This window comes from Vanacampus margaritifer, chromosome 19 (genome assembly GCF_051991255.1).
Source record: "Vanacampus margaritifer isolate UIUO_Vmar chromosome 19, RoL_Vmar_1.0, whole genome shotgun sequence".
NCBI classification, from domain to species: domain Eukaryota; kingdom Metazoa; phylum Chordata; class Actinopteri; order Syngnathiformes; family Syngnathidae; genus Vanacampus; species Vanacampus margaritifer.
This window is the reverse complement of record NC_135450.1, coordinates 3,737,415-3,764,686: the sequence shown is the minus strand read 5'-3', so window position 1 is coordinate 3,764,686 and position 27,272 is coordinate 3,737,415. Positions and strand designations below refer to the sequence as shown.

Sequence of the window (27,272 nt, the reverse complement as noted above, 5' to 3'; positions counted from 1 at the left end):
ATATAAAACATAACCTTAACCATAACCTCTGGAATGATGGATAAGCAAAGGATGAAAGGCCATTGAGACTACAAAGATTGCTCACTGGGGCATAGCTGGCTTCTTGATAGATGAGTGGAGCAGAATTTAAAACAAATCGAACTGGAGATCGAACTGTTTAGAGGAGAAAATTCAGATAGCCATTAGAGAACGTCTAAGGTTGAACATCCATTCTGGGAAATTGGTTAACCTCCCTTCTATAGGAAAAAATGGAAATAGTAAGATTCCTTTATAGGAGAGGTGGGCAAATTCGGTCCTTGAGGGCCGGATTCCTGCAGGTTTTGGAGGTTTCCCTTTTCCGACACAAGCTGATTCCCATCAACAAGATTGTTATCAGGGTTATGCAGAGCTTGCTGATGAGCTGATCATATATCAGCTGGAGAAGGGAAACATCCAAAACCTGCAGGACTCCGGCCCTCGAGGACCGAGTGTGCCCACCCCTGCTTTATAGCGATATATTTAACACACATCCTTTTTATGTCTTAACTGCCAGATTAAAATAAAATTAAAATTTGGCACGAGAGCTTGCTTTAATGTGACGTGTGGACTGCTTGATATCACGAATAACAGGAAAGTCATGTTCATCAGACTGAGACACGGTAAATGTAACTTGACAATTGATGTTAGGTTGTGAGCTAAATAGTCAGTTTGCTAATTTCATTTTTATTCTACCACAATTCTATTTGAGGTTGGTCTTTTTTCTTTCTCTTTCTTTCTTTCTTTCTTTCTATATATATATATATATATATATATATATATATATATATATATGCAGGCCCTCAAAAGCAAAACACTGCCAAAGTTAATCTTAACATACCGAACTAACGTTGAAAAGTTGGATGTAGTAATCTTTTTAGGCGTCATTTTAACAAAACATTTGGTCAGAATCCAAACTGCATGACCACAGGGGATTTCCACTCTAGAATAAATTATCTATGCATATTTTAAGGTGTGAAGCATTTTTTTAAGGTGGGGAAGCCCTGGCATGGAAAACAGATTTAGGCTTGTGAAAGATGAAGAACAAAATATTGAGAGGACAGAATTTGGGTGCAGTCCAGCGGTAGAAAAGAAAGTTACACTCAGTCTTCATCTGGATTATTTATGTTTTAATATCATGAATGAAATAAAGAAGTACAATTGTCTTCCAGGCAGGGAAGCGAACACACACCAACCTGCTTCATAGGCAAGTGACGGCTCCACTCCGCCACCTGGAGCCAGGTAGGTTGGATAGGTAATAGCTAGCAATCTACTTATCTAGCTAGCTAGGTAGCTAGCGAGCTAGCTATCTAGTTTTTTGTCAAGAAATGAATTTACTGGGAAACGGTTCTCAAAAACAACCTAGCTGCTATGCTTGATAGCCGGCCCAGCATAAGCAGAAGAAAATGAATGGACAAATGATGCAGAATACTGTCACTATAATATCAATTCACAACAGTAAAATAGCAAGATTAGAAAATCAAGCATACTAAGAGGTACAGTATAATGTATTTTGCCTTGCTTGATTTGTAGTGACAATTCCGTGTTTTTTGCTCCAAAGTGATCCGGCTGTACCTATTAGCAGTGTTAATAGAAAAAGAATAAGTAGATAAAAGTTTTAGCTATCAGACAATGTAAATGCAGCATAAACAGATAACTTGGTTAATCCCGTCAATGAGAGTCTGGCATCAAATAGGCTGCCCAAACAACGCAAAAGAACACCCGCTTTAAATCTAAACCATTAAATGTGCTCTAGATATGGTACATTCGATGTGTATAATCTATTAACGAATAGAAATAATTGGCAGTACAGTAATACCAAGGTTACTCTCATTTAAATGTGGTGGAGGGAGGATAGACCAGGCCAACTATAGTGTCAGCACGTATGGGTTGTTTCATGTGTCCACCGAATGTAAACCCAAATTTATTACATTGTGTCACTTAAAATGTACGTACATGTGAATCTAAATTGGAATTGCGTACTTGCAGTGTAAATCCAGCCTAGATGAAGTAACCAAACAGTACAGTACTGTATGTGATGTATCACAAAAAAAGTGTATATAACATCATGGGCGCTGATGTTTATGAATTACAACAATAACAAACATGGTAAAGTAAATGCAGGTCTTGATTGATTTCTCCTCATACGCATGGTGGGAGTTTCTGCCATGTGCACTGAGCTGAAACGTGTGGACAAGGCGCCCCAGTGAGACATCAAGTGGGAAGAAATTCATAGGTGCTACAATTGATTGTAATCTCAATGAAGCAAACAGTCAACAGAGTTTTTGGCACTAGGAAATAGAGGTTAATGGAGGTGGCGTTTGGTGTATAACTGGCTTGGCTCAGCATTGATCCACGTGTTCATTAACCCCCGCCGGCTCCTCATCCATCATCCTGACTCCACGGTTTCTATTGTTTCATTGTACAATGCACGCGCTTGGGGATTATATGGGTGATCCTCATCCTTTTTTTTTTTTTTTACATCTTTTTTCCCATCTTGCCAAACTGGCTAACACTCTGGCTCGCCACGTATCATAGGACTGTTTCAGGAGAGCGACTAAATCATTCATCAGAAAGTGTAAGCAGGAAACTCTTGCTTCTTTAATTTATTATATTGGTCACATATTCATGATGTCAAACCTAACATTTATCTGTGCTGTGATCAGTCGACTAGGTAAAATTTGTGGAATCGTTTGGATTTGCATTGCTATAAAGACAGTGGGAGAATAACATCAGTGCTGCAGAAGCTGGAAACATTCTGTTGACTATCTCATTTGACAGGTTAGGTTAAGAAATAGTGAGTTGTTTTGTTGATTATGTATGAAAGCTACCATTTGAACCAATGAGTGTAGCAAACAATGGGCCAAGACCTCTTGTTGCCTTTTAGACCTGCGAGGTTGAATAAAAGGAATGTTAATGAAACTACAAATTGGAGTAATTTATTAAAGGAACACATGACTTGATGTTCCTTTTCCTTAATTCTATGAGGCAGTGTGTATGAACATTGCAAATATCAATAGTGAGGTTTCCATCCAATTGTTTCAAATTTTTTAAGCGAATTTACTGAAAATGCACAAAACGGACACGCGACTTATGCCCGGTTCCATATCTTCTTTTGCGAATATTGAGATGGTACTCTGCCGCTTTTACACCATAGAGATGTGATCCACCAGTAATTTAAAAGAAGAAGAAGACCAGGAAGTGACTGCGCCCTGCGATGACGTCAGATGAGATTGCTTTTGTAATTCTTGCTAAAACGTAGCATTTCTTTGCTGGTTTCTATCTGAAATAGCATTAATATTCGCTTCTTTAAATAATTCCAAAAATATTTATGTTTCGTCCCCCCCCCAAATATACCTTTCCTTTATTGTCCGACATTGCTTTGGGACTACAAACGCACATGTGACTTTCCATAGCCAAAATTCACATTTTCCTTTCTTTTGACACGCTTCAATATCCACCCCCTCTAAGTGTAAAAACTTTTTGGGAGAATTTTGGGTCCTTTTTTCGAATTCTGGCGTTTTCATTTAGTTTTATTTTCACATTTCTTGAAAATTCTAATAAAATGGGGCGGATGAAAACCCAACTAATGGCATCTTATTTTCTTGTCTATTGTGCTATAAAAATGCCATATAGCGTTGTCAAATATTGACATAATTTAGATGTCACTTCAAACCATCGCAGGTTTCATATTCTTCCTTCAAGAAGCACAGCAGTGTACAATTTTGGTGCCATATATGAAAACCATGACTGAGTGTCACCCAAATTTACGAGTAATTGTGCACACGTGCTAATAAAAAGTCTGAAAATATTAGAACGAAACTCGCAATATTTTAGATAATATTAACGTCGGAAGCGTTATTATGCATATGCATTTGAATGTGGCAACGCTTCCATGTTATCTTAAATGTCCTTCCGATTTTCCCTACACGCACAGAAAGTCTGACAGCAGCATACAGAAGACTCGTAGGAGATGTCTGCGAGGAAACGATTAGTTTCATTTGATTTCCTCAGAGTGAAGTAAAGGGTTAACTGTGCCAACACTATTTATCAACATCAGGGAAACTGGCTTCTCCAGCTGTCTCCCTCTGCCAAGGTGTTCTGCACAGATACAGGCCCTGTAGGGAACATGCAAGTGATTAAAGCAGAAGCCAACTCCCAGCTTATGGACTGCCATTGACCTCTGGGAAGTCTGCAGCACAGATTTCGATATTCCTTGCTAAGTCCGAGTAAGGATTAGGTAAATTTTACAAAATGGACCCAGGAAAAAAATTCAATAAAACGGTTGTTGTTGAATCTTTTAGAATTAGTTTTCTGAGCTGTTCTATAAAACACTTCCAACAAAGGTAACTACAGTTTGGATATTGTGTCTGTAAACTTGTAAACCTTTCGTGCACAATGTCATTTTTATTATTTCAGCACTATCAAACATTTGTGTAAAAACAAAAGAACTCACACACATCTCACACAACTTTGGTGCGTTTCACTCTGTGGCCAAGTTATTCAGTAAAATCCTCCTCATAGTTGAGATCAAAATAATCTCAAGTTAACTTTAACATTTACTTGAGATCATTTTGGTTGACACCTAGACATATGACATGAATTGAAACCCGTCTGATGTGTAAAATGCAGAGATGGGCGCTTCCGTTAATCGTCAATTCCCCATCAATGATGATGCCCACTTTTCGCTGAGTGCTTCTGCATTTTTGGCAAATGCTTTATGATATGAAGCCTCGCAAAAATACACAGGATGAGAAGGACCGTCTGCTTCGCCCCGTTCGACGGACATAAATCTGCGTTAGTCAGGGCTCACTCCGTGTATTTTTTTTTAGAATTGTCGTCATTAAGCACTCACCGAAAGGTGGGCACCGTCACTTGATGGGAATTTAATGATCAACAAACACCTTAACCTGACCATGTTCTACCGAAAAATTGGATTAACAAATAGACTAGTCGATTGAAAAATAAATTCCTCTAGCTGCATTTATTCAACTATCATTTATTGAATATTGGAGCCAGATTTCTGCGCATGTTTCAGTCTCTGTAGGACATCCTATGTCAATTTTTCAAGAGAAGAAAAATCTGGTTGAGTGGCATGTTTGAATTGACAAGAAAATATATTAATGTTACATCAGCCAAGTCAAGTTCAGTACCTGTATATGAATAGAGGATAAAAATGCAGTATATGTTTAAAAAGTGGCAGAGCATCTGTGAAACTATTTTAATACCCAAACTTTTTTTAAAATTTACATTTGAATTAAAAACCGCCATGCGTAACAACATATCTTTACTTGGCTAATCTAACCATTTTCAGCAGTAAAAAGTGAATATTTTGTCCATGACTAATTGATAACTCTATTATTTTTTTATGTATAATTAATACCTTTAAAAAAGTGTTTTTTTCTACTTGCTGTCGACTGAAGATGACATCACCTGTGCTGAGGAAGTAGGTTAAAGTTAAAGTACCACTGGGGCGAAATTCGTTCTCTGCTAATGACTAATCATGGCTCAGTGTACTGACCAAACCCAGAAAACAGGTGATTGGTCATTACCTACTTCCTCAGCACAGGTGATGTTATCTTCAGTCAACAGCTAGTGGAAAAAATCGTTTTTATAGGTATCAATTGCATATGAAAAATGATGAAGTTATCAAATCCAGACAAACAAAATATTAACTTTTAACTGCTGAAAATAGCTCAATGAGTCAAGTATCCCTTTAAGACCAAGATTAAAAAGTAATACTAGTAAACAAACAAACTAGGCTTCTTGTTACCCTAAATTGCCCTAAATATAGTGTAAATGGTGGCAACAAGCATCCTGCATCCTGCGCTCCTGCTCCTGGGTTTGCTCTCCGGCCGGTGGGTCGTCCTTTGGCGCTGCCGCGGCCTGGGGGGCCCTGAGGTGCTGCGCTTGCTCTGTCCAGGCGGGGGTCGACGGCTCCCCTCTTTGGTGGAGATTTTCATGCACGCCAGATCCACCACACCAGCATCTATCGAAACTCAGACACAATCTTCCTCAGGTCATTGAATCGGTGGAGGCTGGTGTCTGTGGATCTCTCTCCGCTTCGTCTGTCCTTCCTTCCTTTCCTCAGTCTCTCCTTTGGTCTCTTGAGGTCTCCCTGATTTGCTGAAATTTAGATGTCTCTGGGGTTGGTGAAGGACTCTGGTTGGTGGCCTGGTGGGTGGTGTCTGGTCGGTGCTGGATTTCACTTTCCTTTCTTTTCTTTGGTCCTTTCTCGGGTTTCCTGACGGCCTCACGACTCTGGCTGAAAGTGTTCGGTTTAGGGAAACGGTATGGGATTTAAAAAAAATGTTTTTATAGGTTTTAGGTGAACTAATGAATGCACGCACACACGCACGCACATAAACATATTCACCCACATACAAAAAAAAAATAAAAATACAAAAAATATATATATATAAAAAAAAGAGAAAAAAAAAAGGAGAGCAATGATGATGACATGTCAAATCGGTAAAATTACCGAATGAACAATACTGAGCTCTCCAGGAAAAAAAAATAATACTAATAAATAATAATAATAATTATAATAATAACCTTTTATGAAGCCATATATGAATTTGTTACCACCCCTGCTAATCCGAATGGAATTACATTCAGTTTATGCCTGTTTATTCCTATTAATGTGTTTATGTGGTGCATTTTCATTCGGTTTGGGCATGTGGTAAACTCGACTATTGGTTGACCAAAGGGTTTGCGCCCTGACATAAACCGGGTTAAGTATGCATGTTTATGTACAGTACCTCCCAATACACAGCGATCTGTGCACACATGAGAAGACTGTATATGTAATTTCATCAGGCATGAGGATAGCCCAAGGATAGCTAACACTGTAACAGAGTGAGGCAATGAACCAGGATCACACTTGGGATCCACTGGGTAATAACATGTAAAAAGCTGCCTGTCAGTTATGGAGTCAGGGGAAATAATCAGGATTGGAGCAAACCGCTTTTGTGTCTTTGTAGGTAACATATTCACGTAAAACATTTTGTGCGCAACAGTCATCTCTTTTATTTTGTTTTTTTAGGGTTAAGGTGAGACTTATGTCCTCCAATAGTGTCTTCCACTCTAATGGATAACATGCCTCCATTTTATTTATTGGTTTACTGAACAAGTACAATGCACATGAATGAACATTGCTAGAAACAGACAATTACTGGTCGACAAGGCACCATGTGTTCCGGATGGTCCCATTGTCATAGCTGTTGCAAGCCGAAATGGCTGTATTTATATATTTTATAGCGAATGTAGCGAATCACTGAATCAGCACCCAGAGGTCTAACCATTATTTCAAAAGTGGGTGGGACAAGGAGTAAACCAACTGTTATGAGCAAATTATCCTCCATTGTGGCCAGGGCCGGCCCTAAGTGATTTGGTGCCCTAGGCGAAAATGCAGATTGTAGCAGCCAACCACCCCCCCACCCCCCAACAAATAAAGAAATACATATATAGATGTATAATTTAATAGCACACCACACTATAAATAAAGAAAATTACAACTACAAAAAAACAGAAAAAAGAAAGATATATTTGTTTACATTAAACCAGCACGCAATTCTTATCTTGCTAAATTAACGTGGTTATGTGAAACAATGATTCATGCAAATCTGTTTGCAGGTATCTGAACTGTTGTTTTAAAGCCAGCAAGTTTTGCCACGCTCTGGTGCACAGAGCAGCATGGATGTAATGGTGGATTAAACAAGTTACAAGCAAGCTAAGAAGCTAACGCTATTTTCATGTTTATTTTTATAGCCAATGATGATTGACTGATATACATGCCTCTACTCTGAGCCCGTTTTTCCTCCTACTTCTTTCGCCGCTCTCTTAATGCAGCACCTCAGGGCTTGGACCTTTTCATTGTAAAGGGTTTTGGGGGAAAATAATTCTTTAAAATCTTTTTATTTATCTTTTTTTTTTTTTGCAATTTGGTGCCCCCTCCATAAGATGGCGACCTAGGCGACAGCCTACCCAAATAGTAAAATGCGGTTGAATCAATGTTGAAACATAGTTCAGCTTAAGTATTGAATCTACGTTGAGATCTAAAGTTTAAATTATACAGTGTTCGTCTCAGCAAGCTGTATAACATTCTAAAAGATGTGTCATTAACTCCCCACAGGTTTTGAGTTATTAAGCATTGAAGTATGAATTAGGGTTAGTCTAAAGAGTGAGAACTTTGCGTAGGAGTGTCACACAGAAATGATACAAATGTCCACTTTTGTCTCGGCGAGCTGAACAACATGCTAAAGGATGGTCTTTTAGGTGGATATTTTTTTTTAGTTAGAGCCCTGGAAATGATTAAGAAGTTAAGTTTTATGCAATAGGATGAACACCAGCATGTTCAAGGCAAAAAATTAGTTCAGAAAAAGTGTCTTTAAAAAAATATAGATATATATAAATATAAAATACATTATATATATATATATATATATATATATATAGACAGACAGACAGCAATTGAAAATAATGTCTTTCGGAAAGATCGCAATTTAGAAGTTTCGTAGAGGATTCAGTGTCCCTCAAGTAACAAGAAATTGTCCTGCTTGAAACAAAAGGAACTAGAATCATGTAAAATTGCTATTATGCAATATTTATATGTATGATTGTGCAATAATTATAGCAGGCCTGTCCACAGAATACCCCCTCTCCTAATCCCTTTCTCCGCTGAAGGAGAAAAAGGAGAAAGGCAAACATAGACTCAACATTAATTAAACATTGACCTTTCAAACGTTTTAATTCAATCAAAATACAATGTAGATGCAATGTCATCTTTTAAACACAAACTTCAATGCTGACATAATGTTGTTGAATCAATGTTGATTGACCAATCAATCTTCAACCGTAACCAGAAATCAACCTTCTTAACCCTATTTCAATGTTGATTTAACATCTTTTACTCTCTGGGTAGTTTAGCTATGCCCAGGACCAGGCCTGGTCGTGGCCAAAGAACTAGACTGGTAAAACACAATGAAACAAAGCGCAAAAAAAATGAATATGGTTCCTACCAGCTAGCCTAGTCCAAACAAAATGGGAAATGGATTTATTCAAATAATTATTTTAAGAAGTTAAAATCCTCAGATTTTATTTTCTCAAATGTGAATATTTCTGATTTATTAGTCCTCGATGAAAACAAACAAATTATATTTTTGTTCAAAGCAGACTTTACGGATATCAACTGACTGGGGAAAACTGGCTAACATTTTTGCCTATTTTCTGGCAAATAAATTAAGCACCAACCCAGTTCTTCCCAAAATGATACAGGGCTAGGGTCCAATTTGAAATGTGAAAATCCTTTGAGGCCCACCAAAACCTTAAATCATGTGAATAAGATGTATTTTTTCCACAAAACCTATGATCGCAAATCAACGGGAAGTATTACACAGATTAGAATGAAATAACACATTTTCACATTGTTTAGATGTTAATCGGTGCCAAGAAAAAAAAGTGTAATTTAATTACAACATATTGTTTAATGTCCAATAGTCCACACATCTCCACAATATAAGATAATATTCGTTGCTCACCGTTAATCACAGACATGACTAAAAACTTGATCATCAAACTGTGACATCCATCTGTTTGAAGATGGTGCTTTTTAAGGACAACCCATGACAATCACAGAAGTCCAATAACAAAGCACCACTCAGTTCCTCCCAATGATGCCCTACCAGATCTCACCAGTTGGGATTCCATCCACCCATTTTTATTAAAATTTTCAAGAAATCCGAAAATAAAACTGAATGGAAACGCTAGAAATTCAAAAAAAGGGCCCAAAATTCGACCCAAAAGTTTTTATGCTTGGAGGGGGTGGATTTTGAAGCGTACCAGAAAAAGGAAATACAAATTTTGGCTATGGAAACAGGTTTTGCGAATAACCGCTGACAAGACAAGATACACAAAGGACAGCCAAGACCCGTTCCACCACAGAGGAAGGAGCATGCTTGTCGTTTCAGGTACAACTCTGGATTGGAAGAGTTCCCACAATGAAGCAGTGCAGAGATGCTGAGATGAAAGGAAATCAAACAATGCATTCTTTGAAAAAGAAACAATATGGCAATTGTATCGAGAAGCCAAAGTCGAGCGAGTGAATGTAGATATATTGATGAAACAGCATGCAATAAGTTTGGTTTTAAACTCTTACTTAGGTTTCTCACACTCTATTTTGCTTCTGGAAGTTCTCCTTGCCACCAGTTAAGTGATTTAATTTAGTCCTGTGATTGACAGGTGATCATTCATTCCATGGTGTCCTCTGCCTTTCATTCCAACTCATCAGGAATAAGAGATACAGGAGATTTATTACTGTATCCCAATATAGAAAATGTGATTAGACACTTCACTATTGGATTTGTAAGAATTTACTGAAGCTCAACTCATGCCTTTAATAATTCAGTGGTGCACTGCTCACAAAATTATAATATTTATTTTTTCATTCGCAGATAACCGCTTTTGATGAGCTCCAGGCTGACTTCAAGGTGCCAATCGATCAAGGAAATCCACTCCATGCGGTAAGGGGGCTTTCTTGGGCTTTCTTTTTTTTTTAATTTTTAATTTTTACATATGTTGTACTACTGTATGTATGTATTGGATTTACTAGTATGTATAATTTAAGTGAAATGAGGTATGCATCCTGAAACTAGGGGCGGGGGGCAACTTAAAGATTATTTAAAAAAATATATATTTTTTTTCTTATGTAATAAACTGGGTTATGGATATTTTATTACGTGTTTTGGAGAGGTCGTGACAAACATGCCATGTTCGGTTAATTTGAGTACAGGGAGTCCTCGAGTTACGTCTTACGCGACCTACATCGTTTTGACTTTATGGCACCCGTGCCTCATCCGCAGCACCTTCTTTTTCGTAGCAATGAATGTCCGTGTGGAAATACGAAATATTGGTTCCGACTCTTCCGGGTCACACAAATATATATTTTTAAATCACTGTACAAAGTATTTTGATGTAAATATCGTCTTTAAAGGTGAAAGCCGACTTAAGTCGAAATTTAGCTTACATTTCCAGCGTAAGAACAGAACACGGCCGTAACTTTGACGACTCCCTGTACTTCAATTTCAATTTGTATAACTGCGAACGAACGACCATAGAGTAGCCGTGCTTTGTTGTAAATAAATGTGAGCTTAATGTCTAACATCGCTCTTGAACCTTGGAAGACGTTACAATGTCTTGTTTTCAAAATACCGTTTAGTCTAGCCAGCCACAAAGCCTCGTTGTAAAGATAGCGCTGCATGGCACCTCATTTAACCACAATAGCTCAAAATACTGCTGCTAACTCCATTTTACATAAGTTGTCTTACTTGACAGACCATTTGAACACTAGAGCAAGCAGGTTGGCAGCCTATTTACAAAGCCAGGTTATGTGACTGTATTAATGCAATGCGACAGTTGCATTTCTGACACATTAGTGACATTGTTCAACTTTTCTCTATCAATGCAGGCTTCACCCACATTCAGTACTTGCAAGTAGGCTAACACCATGTTAGTTAGATTTCCTGTTAGAATATGCTGTTTAGGCTCTCTATGACCTTTACAGACCATGACTTTTGCTTTAAGTAAATATCAAGACTATCTGAGATGTTTTTTTTGAGTTATAGCCAACTTATTTGGTGGAAAGTGTAAGCTAACAAACTATTTAAAGTCAATTTCAATATGATAGGCTCAATTTTGGACTAAGCCACTCACCTAATGACACTGTATGACAGCGTGTTCACTTAAATTAACACTTCTAGCTCAATTTTGTCACTTCAGCTGGCCTTTACAACTCCCTCAAGCGTATAAGTGTCATCCGAGTCTTATTACTACACTTTTACGTCATCTTCTCAGCGCTGACTTAAAATAACAAATCATTGAATCACTTGAGTTTTGACAACTTTGTAAATGTCTCTCAAGCTGTATCATTTGACTGCCACTTATTCCATGATGATTACAACCACCAAAATCTTGTCGTTAAGCTCAACCTCTGGGCCTGTCTCCAAAAGGGGGTGGGGGGGGGGGGTGCTCGGTGACCCACGTCTGGGCAAGGGAAACCATGCTTTGTCCGGTCCCTTACCTAGGTAGGACATGTTTTCCATTTGGGACCATTCAACGCTATAAAGCTCCTAGGATCATTGGGACACACAAACTCCTCAATCACAATGTGGTGATGGCTCAGGGAGGTGAGGTGAATGAAATTGATTAATTCTGAATACAGCCAAGAGGGTGTGCAAACACATTATTTCAGTTGTTGTGCTGCATGAAGAAGTCTGGAGGGGCAGAGAAGTATGTCTGAATAATAGTACAGGACGGTAGCAGGACAGTAGTGAGGTGTACTTTAAGGCCAAGCTACACCAGTCCGACGTTGGACAAATGTGACCGACACCTACCCCCTGTGGCTTCGGCCCAGACATCTGTAACCGAAACCTCTTTACGGGGACGGGATATAAAAACGTAAACAATGCATACCGGTTACTTTTACTGATTACAAACAGTTGCTATACTTCTCAAGCATGAAAGTAAATCCTACCTGCTATATCCAGTCGCGTCCCCATGTCATGCCATAGTTTGGCTTTCATACCTTTGTCGACATACCCTTTAACGGTAATATCATACAATGCCAGTCTCTCTTGAACCAAAGAGACAAAGTCATTTTCCCAATCTTCTGTCCAGACAGACATTGTATGTTCAAATGTGGAGGGTACAACACTGTGACGATAGGCAAAATGAGCGGGGAAAAACATGGTCCAGGCTTTCCATCAGGACTGTTTATCCGTGTTAGTCACTTCCTCTTCTTGCCCCGTGCGCTGATGATCAAATGCCCCAACGCCGATTCAACATGTCGAATTTGTTGGAAACGCCCCACCACCGACATATTCCAACTCGATCCGACTTTACGACAATAATTTAAACACTGATCAGACGGCGCATGCTGTCGGCCCAACACTGTCCGACTCCTGAAGTCGGATTGGTGAATCTAGGCCTTTAGGTAAATTTAAGGTGGAGGTTGGATTGCATCAGGAGTCAGCTCCAAGCCACTTCCTCTTTGCAATAGTGATGAATTGAATAGAAGGACAGATGAGGTTACACTAGAATCACCATGGGCCATGATCTTTGCAGATGATACTGTGATGTGAAAGTAGGGCATCTGGACGATCATTTAGAAAGGTGGAGGCATGCACTGGAAAGGAGAGGAATGTAGATTAGCAGAAGTGAGACAGATTATATGAGTGGGAATGAGAGTGCCAGAGGGGGAAGAGTGAGGCTACAGTGTGAAGACATAAGAGGTTAATAATTCAGAGCAAGGGTAAGGAACCCTGGTCCTCAGGATCCACTGTCCTGCCTGTTTTCAATGGGTTAGGGTTAGGGTTACCCTAACTCAATGTCTCCTTCCACCAACACATTGCATTAGCGACTGTGGTAAGGAGGTGAAGAAACTGATCCAAGCAAGTTGGCGCGTGCAAAGTAAAGTGTCAGGCGTGTTATGTAGTAGAAAATTCTCTGCTAGGATGAAGGGAAACGATTCAAAGACAGTCAGGACGTACAGTTTAGAGACGGAGGGACTGAAGAGACAACAAGAAGCAGAGATGGAGGTGGCAGATATCAAGATGTTGAGTTTTTTTTTATAGGAGTAACCAGGATGGGTAGGATGAGAAATTAGCTCGTCAGAGGGACAGCCAAGGTTAGATGTTTTAGGGAAAAATCTAGAGAGGGCAGACTGGTTTTGGCACGTCCAGAGGAAACATCGTGAGAAATCGGTAAAAGTATGGAGACATTTTGAAAGAGACCTAAGACAGGGACCCAAGTCAGGGGTAGGCAACCCTGGTCCTGGCGTGCCGCAAGCCCTGCGCGTTTTTTGATGTCTCCCTCCTCCAACACAGGTGATTCAAATGATCAGCTCATCAGCAAGGTCTGGTGAAGCCTGATAACGATCCTCACCTCACGAAACAAGAACATGATATATTTGTTTTAATTGCCTTAATCCTGATTTCTCTGAATGCTGATTTCCACACCAACTTTACTGGAAGACATTTCAGTATGATCAGAATTTTGTTCTAAAAAAGTGACTGCTCTGCATCCTTTGCCCTTGTTGCTTCACTACATACGTTCACACCTTTTACTTCAGTTCATTTTCATGACCATTAACACATTCAACACTTTCTCTTGTTTGCCTTCGTTAGCTTACCGTGCATGAGCAATGCACTCCCTGTCATTGTTCTTAATTGCCATCGATAATAAACATAAATTCAAAATGACTGTTGTCGAATTGTAACCAATTTTTTTTATGTTTGTGCCCATCCCTCTCATTTCATCGAGTTTCAGAAAAAACATCATTCAGCGCCCTTACTGCTTGTTAATGAGAAGGTAGTTGAGAAAATATACACTTAAAAAACACACAGTGCTGCTTTAGAGGAATATCTTGGTGCCTCCAATTTGAAGACAGAGATGTTACTTGAAATCGTTGGGGTGTTGTGTCTCATCTAATTGTAATTAGTTATTACTGATTATTACATTACATCAGGACTGTTGGGATGATAATGTGTTTGCGTTGGATGAGGTCATCTTCAGGACAGAGGAAGGATCAGAGACTTCTTGAGCATACTAAAAGGATCTGCGTTCTAAGTTTTTTTCCATCGTTCTTCTGTGAATCATTTTCCACCACTGCACATTAGACATCAGAGGCAAACTTTCTTCCCCTGAAATGACTTCTCCTTCCTTTCTGAAACACTTAAAATAATGAAAAAGCAGCAAGATACATTTTATGCTCTTTTCCCACTCCCACGTCTTCTTTGCTAAATCTGAAATGAGGTAGAGTCCCATGTGGCATTTGGGATAAATGAAAGATAGTAGCAGTTGAAGACATGATTGCATTGTACACACTCACACACACACGTACAAAGCCATGTTTCAATCACTTCATAGTACATAGAAATGTCTCTATAGTTTATTTTCTGGAGATACATTCTCACTTGAGCCATATTAAGGTGACCAGATTTTAAAAATTAACTATTAATGCTGTCGACGGGAATTCCCGGTAACATTAGCACGAACAAGTAGCGCTATCGACGGGAATTCCCGGTAACTACGTTTTTTGTATGGTAATTGGCGGAGGAGCGCCTTGTGCTCACGGTATCAAGCTAACTAATAACTTAACTATGGCCAAATATATGGCAGTGAAGACTCACTTACTGATAAGATCAACTTGAACCAATAGTAGAAGAGCGGAGGAGAGAGAAAATTGAAGAAGAACATAGTGGAAGAAGCAAGATCCAGAGCGTACAAACAAGCCACGCTTGAACATTAAAAAACACCTTTAATCAAGGAATTATGTTCATGCCAGTACTTAAATAGCTGAGGTTTACAAATTAATTAAAAAAAAATGCAGAATAATAATGATACAAACAAATGTACTGGCTATAAAATGTCTGCAACCCTGTTTAAATGCCATGTTTTGTTTTTAAATTTAACACCTTCAAAAAACAAAAAATCTTTTAAAATCTATTTTTATCATTAGTATGACCTTTACTTGTACAAGTTACCTGAAAAAACAATCAAATATTTTCAAGAGGGGAACTAAGAATAAACAAAAACCAAAGGAAGTCAGATAATGTTTTAAGTGTGAACTTTTGGTGTTCAGGAGCAAGAAGTCACATTCAAACTCATTAATTCAAGCAATGTTACATGATAAATAAACTAAATAAATGCACATCAAATGTCAATAAAAGCATACTACAGGGTCACACAAAAAAAACGGGAACTTTTTACCAATCCAATAAAATCAAGAGTAATGGAAGAATTGTAATTGAAACCATAAAACATGCCATTTAAGGCCGCGTCCACACGAAAGCCCGTTTCAATGTATCCGCACAAGTTTCTTACCGTTTGGGCAGTTCGTCCACAAGGTGGCGCCGTTTGGGAGTTCGAAACCGATCAATTTTGGAACGGGGCTCCAGAGTGGAAAGATTTCAAAACGCGCCCCATACGTTCCAATGTGGACATCATATGCGGGATACTTCTCCAGTGATGATGTTATTCTCGCGTAACTGTGCACGAACCGCCAGTCTGTCAACAACAATAGTGGATATGGTGTCGTCGTTGTTTTGCACAACCTCTTTAGCTTGTTTATGCTTTTACAGCAAAATGTTTTGCGTGATGTTGTTGTACTTGAATCACCCGGCATTGTGTTCGTCTCACTGATCTGTATATACTACTGGATAGCCGATAGCCCATACACGCCCGTGCAAGCCGTTGAAGCAGCAGGGCGGCCATCTTACTTCTCCCATCTCGCGAGCAGACTACTGTATAAACTACTTTGAAGACCCCCTTTTCTTTTATCGGTCAGTTCCTAGACCCCAATATTAGATTATAAGTACTGTCTCAAATGTTCTCCAGTTTTGATACTGTAAATGTATAGGATCGTATACCGAGAAACGTTTCTTGGGAGGAGTAATATGGCGGCCTATATATATATATATATATATATATATATATATATATTTAACTCTTTGACTGCCAGAAATTTTCAGAAACAGGTTGTCCCCAGTGCTAGCCGATTTAAGCATTTTGACTGATCTTTCAAGGTCCACAGAAAATGTTGTGTTTGGACAATGGAAACATACATACTACCAAATGAAAGATCTCTCATCTTTCATCAGAAAAAAAGTTTGTTTCTACCTTATTCCGTTCTTCAGTAATCAACAATAGAAAATGGTTAGTTTCACCGAAATGCTCTGTTTTGAAACAAAAAGCGGAGAAAAAGAGCTTTTTGTGAAACGATGTTATTTCATGCACTCTAGTGAATTGTACACTTCTTTTTGTCCATGAATGATGCCACAAACACCTAAATAGTGCTTTACTTTTGTAAAACGCTATCACCAACAATGAAAAAGTGTTTTTTGGTTGCAAAATACGTTTATTTCCATTCAACAGTGTAACAATTTGACAAAACAATTTCGCAAACTATTTACAAATGTGTGCAACTGTGGTACTATTTACAATTATGTGGATGTTTCAAATACAGTTTTTCTTTTTGTAACGCTCCCATGCGTGCAAGGAGACGCAGCAGGATTTGCACAACAGATTAGTTTTACTTGTGATGGCTCCTTTCGCGTGCAGACGTTACACTTTCTTGACGGCCTTTTTTTCTGGGGAATAGCAAGTAGCAGACTGTACCCACTCCTCCGATGAATATGCATTGGACTCGGGGCACTCTTCGTCGTCCGATTGAACGTCCGCCTGAGCGTGCTCGGTTGTGCTCCGCGTTTTCCGGTGTTAGCATCGCTAGCCAGTGAACCTTTATGACGTCGTCATAGCCGCCGCGTCAACGCTTGCAACTTCAACGTCAACCTCGGAGTCACCATCATCATCATCGATGATGATCATCGTCGTCATCAATGTGCTCTTTAGCGTTGGTCTTTGCCTTTCGTCTTTGAAAAAAATTCCCAAATGTGAGCTGCTTGCGGTCGCCATTGTTCGCTTCTTCAGCCATCTAGCTCCGCCTCACGTCTTCTACTGCCCCGTCAATGTTTCCAACCTCAAAGTCACCATCATCATCATCGATGATGATCATCGTCGTCATCAATGTGCTCTTTAGCGTTGGTCGATGCTTTTCGTCTTTGAAAAAAACTGCTCGACCATGAGCTGCTTGCAACTGGTCGCCATGTTTTCTTCCCTTCCCCAGCCATTGTCCCCTCTAGCTCCGCCTCACGTCTTCTACTGATGCCTACCCAATCTTGTCAAAAGAGTCATTGCTGCCATCTAGGGGCCAAAAATAGTCATTAGGCTCACTAGACCTGCTTGAAACTTTCACCACAGCTGGGCAAGGCTTTACTCCACCCGTTTCAAAAAAATATAAAAAAAAATGGGTGGACGTCTTTTAACGTCTTTGGCGCTCCTCCGTAGGTTTTTGCAGAACGTCATTTAACGTCTTTGGCAGTAAAATAGATATATACTAGCCTACGAGCTGTACATGTCTAATCTGTTTAATACAGTAGTCTGCTCGCGAGATGGGAGGAGTAAGATGGCTGCCCTGTCGCTTCAACGGCTTGCACGGGCGTGTTGGGCTATCGGCTATCCAGTAGTATATACAGATCAGTGAGACGAACACAGGAGAAGTGACAATGGCAGGTGATTCCAGTACAACAACATCGCGTAAACTATTTTGCCCTGAAAGCTAAGGAGGTTGCGCAAAACGACTACGACACGGCTATCCGCCACTGTTGACAGACTGGCAATTCGAACGCAGTCGCACGAGAATTGGAGCCTACGTCATCAAACTTGGAAGAGTATCCCGCATATGGTGTCCACATTCGTACGGGGCGCGTTTTGAAATCTTTCCACTCTGGAGCCCGGTTCTAAAAGTAATCAGTTTCAAGCTCCAAAATGGCGCTGCCTTGTGGACGAACTGCCCAAACGGCAGGAAACTTGTGCGGATACATTGAAACGGGCTTTCGTGTGGATGCGGCCTAAATTGTATCAGGTGTGTGCTGAGTCTCATTCATCGTAACTTTGAATGTAATTGTTTATTTCTGACCACAGCCCTCTCCCCATTTCTGAGGGTGTGTGCACTTGTGCAAGCACATTATTTCAGTTATTTTTTACTTTCCTCACTAAAATGTATAGTCTTGTTTTTTGTTTTCAATTGAGTTGTGCAGGTTATAGTTTTACAGTGGAAAACCCTTTTTTAAATTATCTTCATCTAATTTCTGTGTATCACAAAAACCTGTTGTTTGAACAAGTGTTTGTGGGCTTTTTATATCCACATATTCAAATACTTTTGGTGATGGGTGCCTTTTTTTGGCTTGAGCACTGTCTTGTACAATATCTGTACACGTGCCTGCAGTCACTCTTACCTTTCCAAATTTAGGCTCAGGAACCAAAAATAGCACTTTGGTCAATTTCTACTGGAGAATTTTGACTGGTCAAATTGAAAATTCACATATGCCAAATATAGCTCCCATTTTTAAAAATGCCACATATGACTTTTGCTATGTGCCTTATACTAAGGAGTAGTTTCCATCTGGCCACTCTACCACAGAGGCCTTATCAGGTGATTATGGTTTAAACACATTCTCTTTCAAAAAAGGCACAATGTAACTCTGACAGAGTGCTTATTGGGTTCTAGGGCCCTTCATAGATGTGCCTGCCTCACACGATAATTTCCAATCAACTGAATTTGGCACAGACAGACTTCAATCAAATTGTAGAAGCGTCTCAAAGATGATTAACGGAAACAGTATGCACGTCAGCTCAAAGTTGAGCTTCATGGCAACTCATGCTGTCACTATCGAATAATTTTAGAATCGATTACTCTATTGATTATTCAACCAATTAATCAATTAATCAGACTCTTTTTCATTTTGCATTAAAGTGTATTACAAAAGCATTTCCCCCCTGATTGCTGTTTATTAACCAGTGATTGGTGGTTATTTCGTACTTTGTATTCATATAGTACTTTAGAAAAAGGGGGATTGATGTTGTACTATGTTACCAGTTTGGTCATTGTTTTCCAAAGTAAAAAAGGTGTTTGCAAATTACTTATTTTGATTTAACACAGACGATTTTCAGTCTTCTACAGACTACAGAAATCAGTGAACAGTTACTGTTGATATGCTGAAATCAGAGGATTTGGACAATTTGTAATTAAAAAATAGCTCCAAACGATAACTTGATTATTAAAATAGTTGTAGATTAATTTGATAATCGATTACTTGTCAATTAATCGATTAATTTTGACAGCTCTAATGGCAACAAGGTTCATGGTAATAGCTATGAATGCCCAATGTACAAATTTGCTGCCGGGTGTTCTGTGTAGCTAAACGGCATGGATACTTACACTGTACAATGTGAGCAATGACCACAGGGGAGAGACTCACCACCAGAGGCAACAACAATGACTCGAGACAGGCTGCACAAAAACAAGCAACTAAATACACACAGACAACGAGGCACACCTGTGCAAGACACAAGCAGATGGGGAGAACATATTTACTGACAGTAAGGCTGAAGAGATGAGCAGACAGGGAAGGACTCCATAAAATATGGAACAAAAAAACAAATCGAAGCACAATGAATAAACAAATCGAAATGTTAAAAAGAAAAAAAAACGGGCACTGACAGAGCTTCTTTAGTCAAGAGTAGAGTCTGTGTCGAATGAATCTAACACATGTCTGAAAAATGTGACTCCACAGTAGGCACAATCTGTACACAGGGCCGGTGATTTGGTGCCCTAGATGAAAGTGAAAGAAGAAATTATCATATAAAAAATATATGCTGTACAACATATTTTATTTTTGAAAACCCTGCCCTGCAATTTGGCACCCCCTCCACTAGATGGCACCCTTGGCGACCGCCTAGTTCGCCTATGCCCAGGGCCTATACAGATGCGCAAATAGATGTGTACTGTACACACATACTGGAGCTTTGAGATGCAGTACATTTTTATATAACTTGTTATTCACTGCAAACTCGTGTTTCTGACAGTGGTCAGCTAATAAGAAGTAGAGCTTAAGTCATCAACTAACCACATGAACACCTATTCTGACACTAATAGAAATACTCCATAAATAGAAGCCAAAGTTATACACACCCCATTCTTTAGAACTAGCAACACAGCCAGGAAAAACCCAGAATGTGATGCTCTGGGAATTTGTTTAATATTTGATGATGATGTTAAAAGCTTAAGTGAAATAGTGGCTGCTCAAGTCAGCACTTTGGCGAGTGCTGATTTGTGCTTCTGAAGCTTTTTACACGTTATTAAACAAGCTGAAAAGCCAACACATTATTAATACAGTCACATAATGTTTTTTATTGAAGTATTTGTGAGCTACACCACATGACTAACCGGTGTGGTTATATACTAGTACTTGATGTGTTGTGCTCTTACACTGCTTGATGTGAAGTTTCCACAAAATTTTTCATGAGTCAAAAACTTTTAGAACTGCTGGAAATGTAAAACATTCCCTTTTAACTTCCAGATAAAATGCATTGCATTTTATCAAATACTATTTTTTGAGGCAGCATTCAAAAAATATACTGCCTGTTTCGACTGTGACAGAAACCAACCACCTTACAGATACAGGTTTGGTCGACTGCCTCAATAATTGCGGCATGGAAAGAGGGCCACTCGCACTCACAGCCTCCACAGTCAAACTCTGCTCCAACTCTGCCGCACTTTCCCAGCAGACTGTTAGACATTATTAACATTTTTAATTCTTTATTTTATATATTAACCATGTTGAAATGTTTTATAGATGTGAAGTAGGTAAAATAGTGTTGAACTCAGTATAATTTGACCTTAACCTAAGCTGGTACACCTTGTTTGGTCTAAAATTCCCTCTCAGTGTTTACGCACACACATTCTCTTCGTGGGAGCGTACTCTGCTTCGGGGGAGCGCACACACCCACACACACACCACTGACTCTGTTCACATCATCACTCACGGCCACTCTAGATTTTGTTTTGGGAAAAAGTACCCTGAGAGTATATTTTGTCTAAAAAATGAAAACAGGTGCAGTCTGTGTACGAAAATAATATTATGTAACATATTGTGTGAGAACCAATCTGTTCTACTCATTCTTAGTAGGAGGAGAAGGGGCGTTTACTTTCAAAACTCGATTCTTTAAATGCTGGATTCCGCAAAGGGAGGGGGCACATGGGCACTCTGAAAATTCCACCTCATACGTGATGTTCAGTGTTGTTGCCGTGACCGGAGAATTCTCTGTTTAATAAATCATCCTTGCAAGGTGTTTTTTCTTACAAGAAATCTGTCTTCAAATGTTTTGGAACACGAAAAAGAGGACAAATAATTAGCCTCTTTCAAGACCCTCATGGTGGTTTGAGTTTGTTAGGGCTGACCGCAGAGATGGCAAATCCAGGTCCAGAAAGTAAAAACTCTGCCACAGTTTGGCTTTAGCCCCTGATAGCTATCTAGCTAGCTCCCTAAAAGGTAAACAAGCACCATGGGAGCTAGCTGGTTAGCACTTGGGGCTAAAGCCAAACTGTGGCAGGGTTTTTACTTACTGGACCTGGATTTGCCACATCCGCTGACCAGCATAGCTCAAGTATGTGGTTGTAATTCTAGTATTTAGTAGTAATCAAGTATTTCTGGAAAGCACAGTAAAGAGTACAATTATTTTTGTAGTGATGAAATATTACCTTTTAGATTACCTTTAAATCCCATAAGAGTAGGCCATGGGACTAAAACAGCAACACAACAAAAACATTGGATGTCATTTATACTCTGTTTCATCATTAAACAGATAGCATCATAGCAGATAATGCAACATAGCCACAGTATTCTGTAAACGCACGTAAGTGACCTCATTTCTTTTTGCTCTGTCGTCTTACAGAGGGAGAGACTGCGAAACATCGAGAGGATCTGCAACCTGCTGAGGAAGGTGAGCACCTTACATCCCTCTGACGGCTCTACATGTTTACTTTCAATGCACTATTGATTTATTTTTCATACTTCCATAATGATGATAATTTGGGAGTTTAGAGTCAGTCGTAGACTGTTTAATCATTTATAATTGCACACAGATGCCTCCCGTGTCTTCTTGCCTAATGTTGAACTGGCATTAAGGCAATACAGATTGAAATATGATATGCTCTGCAGAGCCATCATGTGTGTGCGTGCGTGCGTGCGTGCGTGCGTGTGTGTGTATGTGTGTGTGTGTGTGTGTGTGTGTGTGTGTTTGCCTTTGTGTATTATGAGGACATTTCACCTGAATACATGCCGTGCTGCGAGGACATTTTGAATTATGAGGACACAGCCCATGTCCTCATAATTATTTCAATGCAGAAGTGCTTCTAGGGCTGTAGAAGGCTTAAATCCAAAGTTTTAGCCAATGTCCTTGTAAAGCATAATTACGTGAATTTGTGTATTTTTGTGTATTTGATGGCGCCCCCTGTAGGAAGGTCCTTGTAATGCACCACTTCATGAATAATTCACACCAGTGTATATTTCACAGCATTTGATTGGCTGACCATCACCTGTCCTCACAATTACGCACGTCTCCATAATTCAGTTTTTTCTCAAAATGCTGTGTATTGTGAATGTTTGTCTGTAGACACAGAGCCTTTTTTTTTTTTTTTTGCAGCCACCATTTCCTAAGTAAATAATTAAATAATGAAATACCCTACGATATTTAATTATATATTTCAGTATTTAATTATTTCAGTGGTTGTTTATTTAAAAATGTACAATGGTTAACAGCAGAGACAGAGAAACTGTCAGTGCCGTACATTAATTCATCATTTAACATCCCACCCTGCCTTTACAGTATAACATCTTTCTGTACACCAGCGGCCAAATGTTTTGAGAATGACATTGATTTTCTAAGAATCTGCAGTGCTGACTTATTATTGTTTTTTTATGATGGCAATTTGCATGTACATGTACTCCAGAATGTTATAGTGATTAGATGAATTGCAAAGTCCCTATTTGCCATGAAAATTAAAGTAATTTCCTTTAGTGACCTTACAAACTTTAAGTGAAGAAGGCTTCAGGGCACCCAAGAAAATCCAGCAAAAGCCAGGACTATCTCCCAAAGTTGATTCAGCTGCAGGGATAAGGACATCACCACCAGTGTAGAGCTTGCTCAGGAATGGCAGTAAGCAGGTATGAGTCCATCTACACTCATGGTGAGGGAGTAAGACTTTTGGAGGATGGCCTGGTGTGACCAGTGAAAAAGGGATTCCATAAACACAGACCAAAATAAGGAAAAAAGAGTTACAGTTATTTTCTCTGATTAACCCCCTTTCCAACTGTTTGGGGCATCCGGAAAAATGCTTGTCTGGAGAAGAAAAGATGAGCGCTACCATCAGTCCTGCTTCATGCCAACAGTAAAGCATCATGTGACCATTCATTTGCAGGGTTGCTTCTAAGCCAAGTTACTGGGCTCGCTCACAATTTTGCCAAAAAACACATGCGTCCATTACTAAAGTATAGTACCAAAACATCCTCGGACAGCAACTGTGTGACAGCAGCAAGGTTATTTTATTTACTAAAGCAAAAAAACATTTTCGTTAATGAAAAAAAAAAAAATAACTTTTTAAAAAAGCAAACTGAAATCACATTAAACGATTACAAAATTATCTATAATTCTAGCAATAATATCCTTTGTTTTCGTCTGTGGTAATTAATTTAGTATATGAGCCTTTCGGGTTAATTTTAAATGTGATCTATTTTTTTTTTTTAATTGACACTGTAAATCATAGAACAATAGCCACTCTTATCAACAAAGTTCATAATCCAACACTGAACCAATTTGTTGATTTAAATGTGATTTATTATATTGCCCGGAGTACGGAAGTGACGTCATCTAGCAGCCCCGATAGAGAACCGCCCCCGGCTCTAATTACTTCACGAGACGTGATGGCAGTGTAGCTGTGCTAATGAGGTAGGTTTGAAGCTCGAATTTTTCCTCCAGAAACTTGTTTATTTTAATGTTGGTCGCTTGTGTACATTGCTGAAAATGATTTATAATGCAAGTCCAGTGTAAGTGCAGCTAAGCTAACGTTAGCATACCTAACCATCTGTTGATTATGATGGTTGCAGCTAATTATTTAGAATTGCTACGCTTTTGTTAGCGACGGTTAGCTCAGTTAGCATAGCAGAGCTAACCGTCTGTTGAGTAAGATAAATGCTAATTGAAATTTTTAAGAGGAAAGCAATAACAGGCTGGTTTGATAGGCTGGTTTGTGATGTGAAAATATACAATGGTTTAGTATTACCAGTACAGTATAAATGAAGTATTGGTAAATTGCTGCATTTGTGTTTACTTAAATTTGTTCTTTAAATAGAAATATTTCAGTAAAGTCTGTTAGTGTTCATTACATTTAATTTATGCAAATATTTAGCAGAGCTGTGCTATCCACTATTTTATTTTCGTTGGCACATTTACTGCACACTGCACAGGATATTATGGTCCACAGAAAGTCAACTTCAAAACATCTGCACCAAGTTACCTATCAAACTGATTGAAACTCATTTTTTTCTATAGCTTTAGATCATTATCTTCAGTGAGATATGTCAGTCATGAGGCCACAGAGGGCAAAAGTTAAACCCAAAGAAGAGGTAGCATATTTTTCATCCTTAGGTAAAGACAAGGATGGCTTCACCATAAAATATATTAATTCATTCAAAGGTGAGTATTGGTAAAAGATTCTTTAGTATGGGCCTAGTTTTCATTACTGTTATAATGAAATATTTCTGTTGTATCCCTTTTTCTTTGTAAGGTCGAGGAGTGTTCAGTTCCTGCTCCTTTCAGAAGGGAGTCTTTCCTACTGAATATCGAGGAGAAGTTATAAGCAAACAGGAACGTGAAAACAGGCTGAGAGTGTATCATGATGCCCAGAAGGTTTTCATGTTTGAATTTCACTACAATGGAAAAACACTATGGTATGTTTATATGGTGTGTTGTCACACTTAATTTTGTTTTTTTTGGGGGTGGGGGGGTTATCGTGCAAGGTTTGACAAAACATAAAAGATTAATTATAACTCAAAAGCAAAAGTACATTCTTTTCTCAATATAATTTTTTTTGTTTTTATTTCATTTTTTTACAATATTGTGACTTATTTTTTTATTTTACTTTTACAGTTATCGTGAGTATCGCTAACCTCACAATATCATGTTGATTATCATATCGTGATTGCTTATCATGACATTTGGATATTGTTTCATACATGTGACATACTAGAATTACTGGTCGCACATTCATGATTACATGAAATTACAGTATAGCAGTCTAGTCTTAGTAAGAATTTAATTGTATTGGTATTTTTCTATTCATCTACCCCAGGTTTCCACTGAAGCACAACCTGATGAAGACACCGCTATCACAGACTGCGCCAAAGTTGACCAGGTGACTAGATTTCTTTTTGAATGTTGTTGAAATCAGTTTTCAGAAGCAAGACATTAGTGGAGGGTGGAGATACTAGGGCTGCACAATATGTGGAAAATATCTTGGCGCACGAATGGCTCATGCAATATGTGCATTGCAAAGACGTGCAACAAATGGATATTGGATTGTTTGTATACTTTAGTCTGAGGCTAAGCGATATGGCCAAAAAATTAAATAAAAAGTCTTTTAAACCAACCATCCAGCATTCTGCCACCACTTGTGCAAAATTTCAACTCACAATAACATCTGGATGTAACAGAACATTATAACAGTTTTTAATAATCCAGAAGACAAAATACATTTCACGATTTAGCAAATTTTCAACTATTCAATTTGAATTTAATTTATTCAATTAATTTGATTTATTGCCAGGCCCTACTTGAGTCTGATTTTGACCAATCAGAGACAACCTTAATTGCGCATCGCCATACAAGAGAATTGTATCGAGGAGCATTACTAACAAAAAAAACCTTATTTGGATAAAACTAGATCAAAATGAGCATGATTATTTTTCCGCATGTACGTGCATTTCTTTAATTAGATTATGAAGATATATATATTCGGTCCATGTTTAATGTCAAAATAATCTCCATCACTGTATAAAACACCCATGTCGCATGTTTTGTCAATACTGTGCAGCCCTCGCAAGATACACAGTCCTCACAATGTCGTAGTTGTGAATAACTGACACTCTGAGGACAGTGTATTTATACACTGTGAGTTTAAAATACGTTTTGAGGGCTTGGAGTTACACATACAGTCCTCACAATTCATACTCTGGTCAGGTATGGACACTCTGAGGACTGTGTATTTTCTTATTTTTGTGTCATTGTGAAAAATAGACGTCACCAATTTACACAAACCTGTAGTGCAGACAGATTTATTTATTTATTTTTGTAATGGCAAATAAAATGAGTTTGCATTCACATTACTTTAACCTATTCATTGTTCTGTATGTACTGTAACTGTGTAAATGCACAGGTACAGTCAGTCGTGTTACTAAGAATTTAATTTTATATGTATTTTTCTCTTTGTGTACCAGGTTTCAACTGACGCACAACCTGAAGACATACAGTAGCTGTCACAGACCAAGTTGACCAGGTGACTAGATTTCTTTTTGAATGTTGATGTTGAAATACGTTTTTCAGAAGCAAGACGTTGCACAATATATAAAAAAAAGATCTTGTCGCACGAATGGCTCATGCAATATGTCTGTTGCAAAGACATGCAACAAATGAATATTGTATTGTATACTTTAGTCTGACTTTGACCAATCAGAGACTGCCTTAATTGCGCATCGCCATACAAGAGAACCGTATCGAGGGGCATTACTAAAAAAAACGAACTTATT

At 38.7% G+C, this 27,272-nt stretch overlaps 2 protein-coding genes across 6 annotated transcripts in view; both read left to right on the top strand.

Moving 5' to 3' along the window:
• cnih3 (cornichon family AMPA receptor auxiliary protein 3) overlaps positions 1 to 27,272 on the top strand; it is a 95,432-nt gene that overhangs the window by 10,896 nt on the left and 57,264 nt on the right. For both annotated transcript variants that reach the window (XM_077552399.1, XM_077552398.1), the window contains exons 2-3: positions 10,467 to 10,535; positions 22,366 to 22,413. In XM_077552399.1, coding sequence (XP_077408525.1) covers positions 10,467 to 10,535; positions 22,366 to 22,413 — 117 coding nt within the window. The remainder of the gene's footprint in view (positions 1 to 10,466; positions 10,536 to 22,365; positions 22,414 to 27,272) is intronic.
• Positions 22,686 to 27,272, top strand: part of LOC144039250 (N-lysine methyltransferase KMT5A-A-like) — an 11,249-nt gene continuing 6,662 nt past the window's right edge. The window contains exons 1-5 of one of the 4 annotated variants that reach the window (XM_077552404.1): positions 22,686 to 24,417; positions 25,021 to 25,164; positions 25,256 to 25,418; positions 25,820 to 25,882; positions 26,964 to 27,022. In XM_077552404.1, coding sequence (XP_077408530.1) covers positions 25,047 to 25,164; positions 25,256 to 25,418; positions 25,820 to 25,882; positions 26,964 to 27,018 — 399 coding nt within the window. In that variant the 5' untranslated portion in view covers positions 22,686 to 24,417; positions 25,021 to 25,046 and the 3' untranslated portion in view covers positions 27,019 to 27,022. Of the gene's footprint in view, positions 25,165 to 25,255; positions 25,419 to 25,819; positions 25,883 to 26,963; positions 27,026 to 27,272 lie in introns of all 4 variants that reach the window. The other 3 variants (XM_077552402.1, XM_077552403.1, XM_077552405.1) reach the window with 3 other exon arrangements.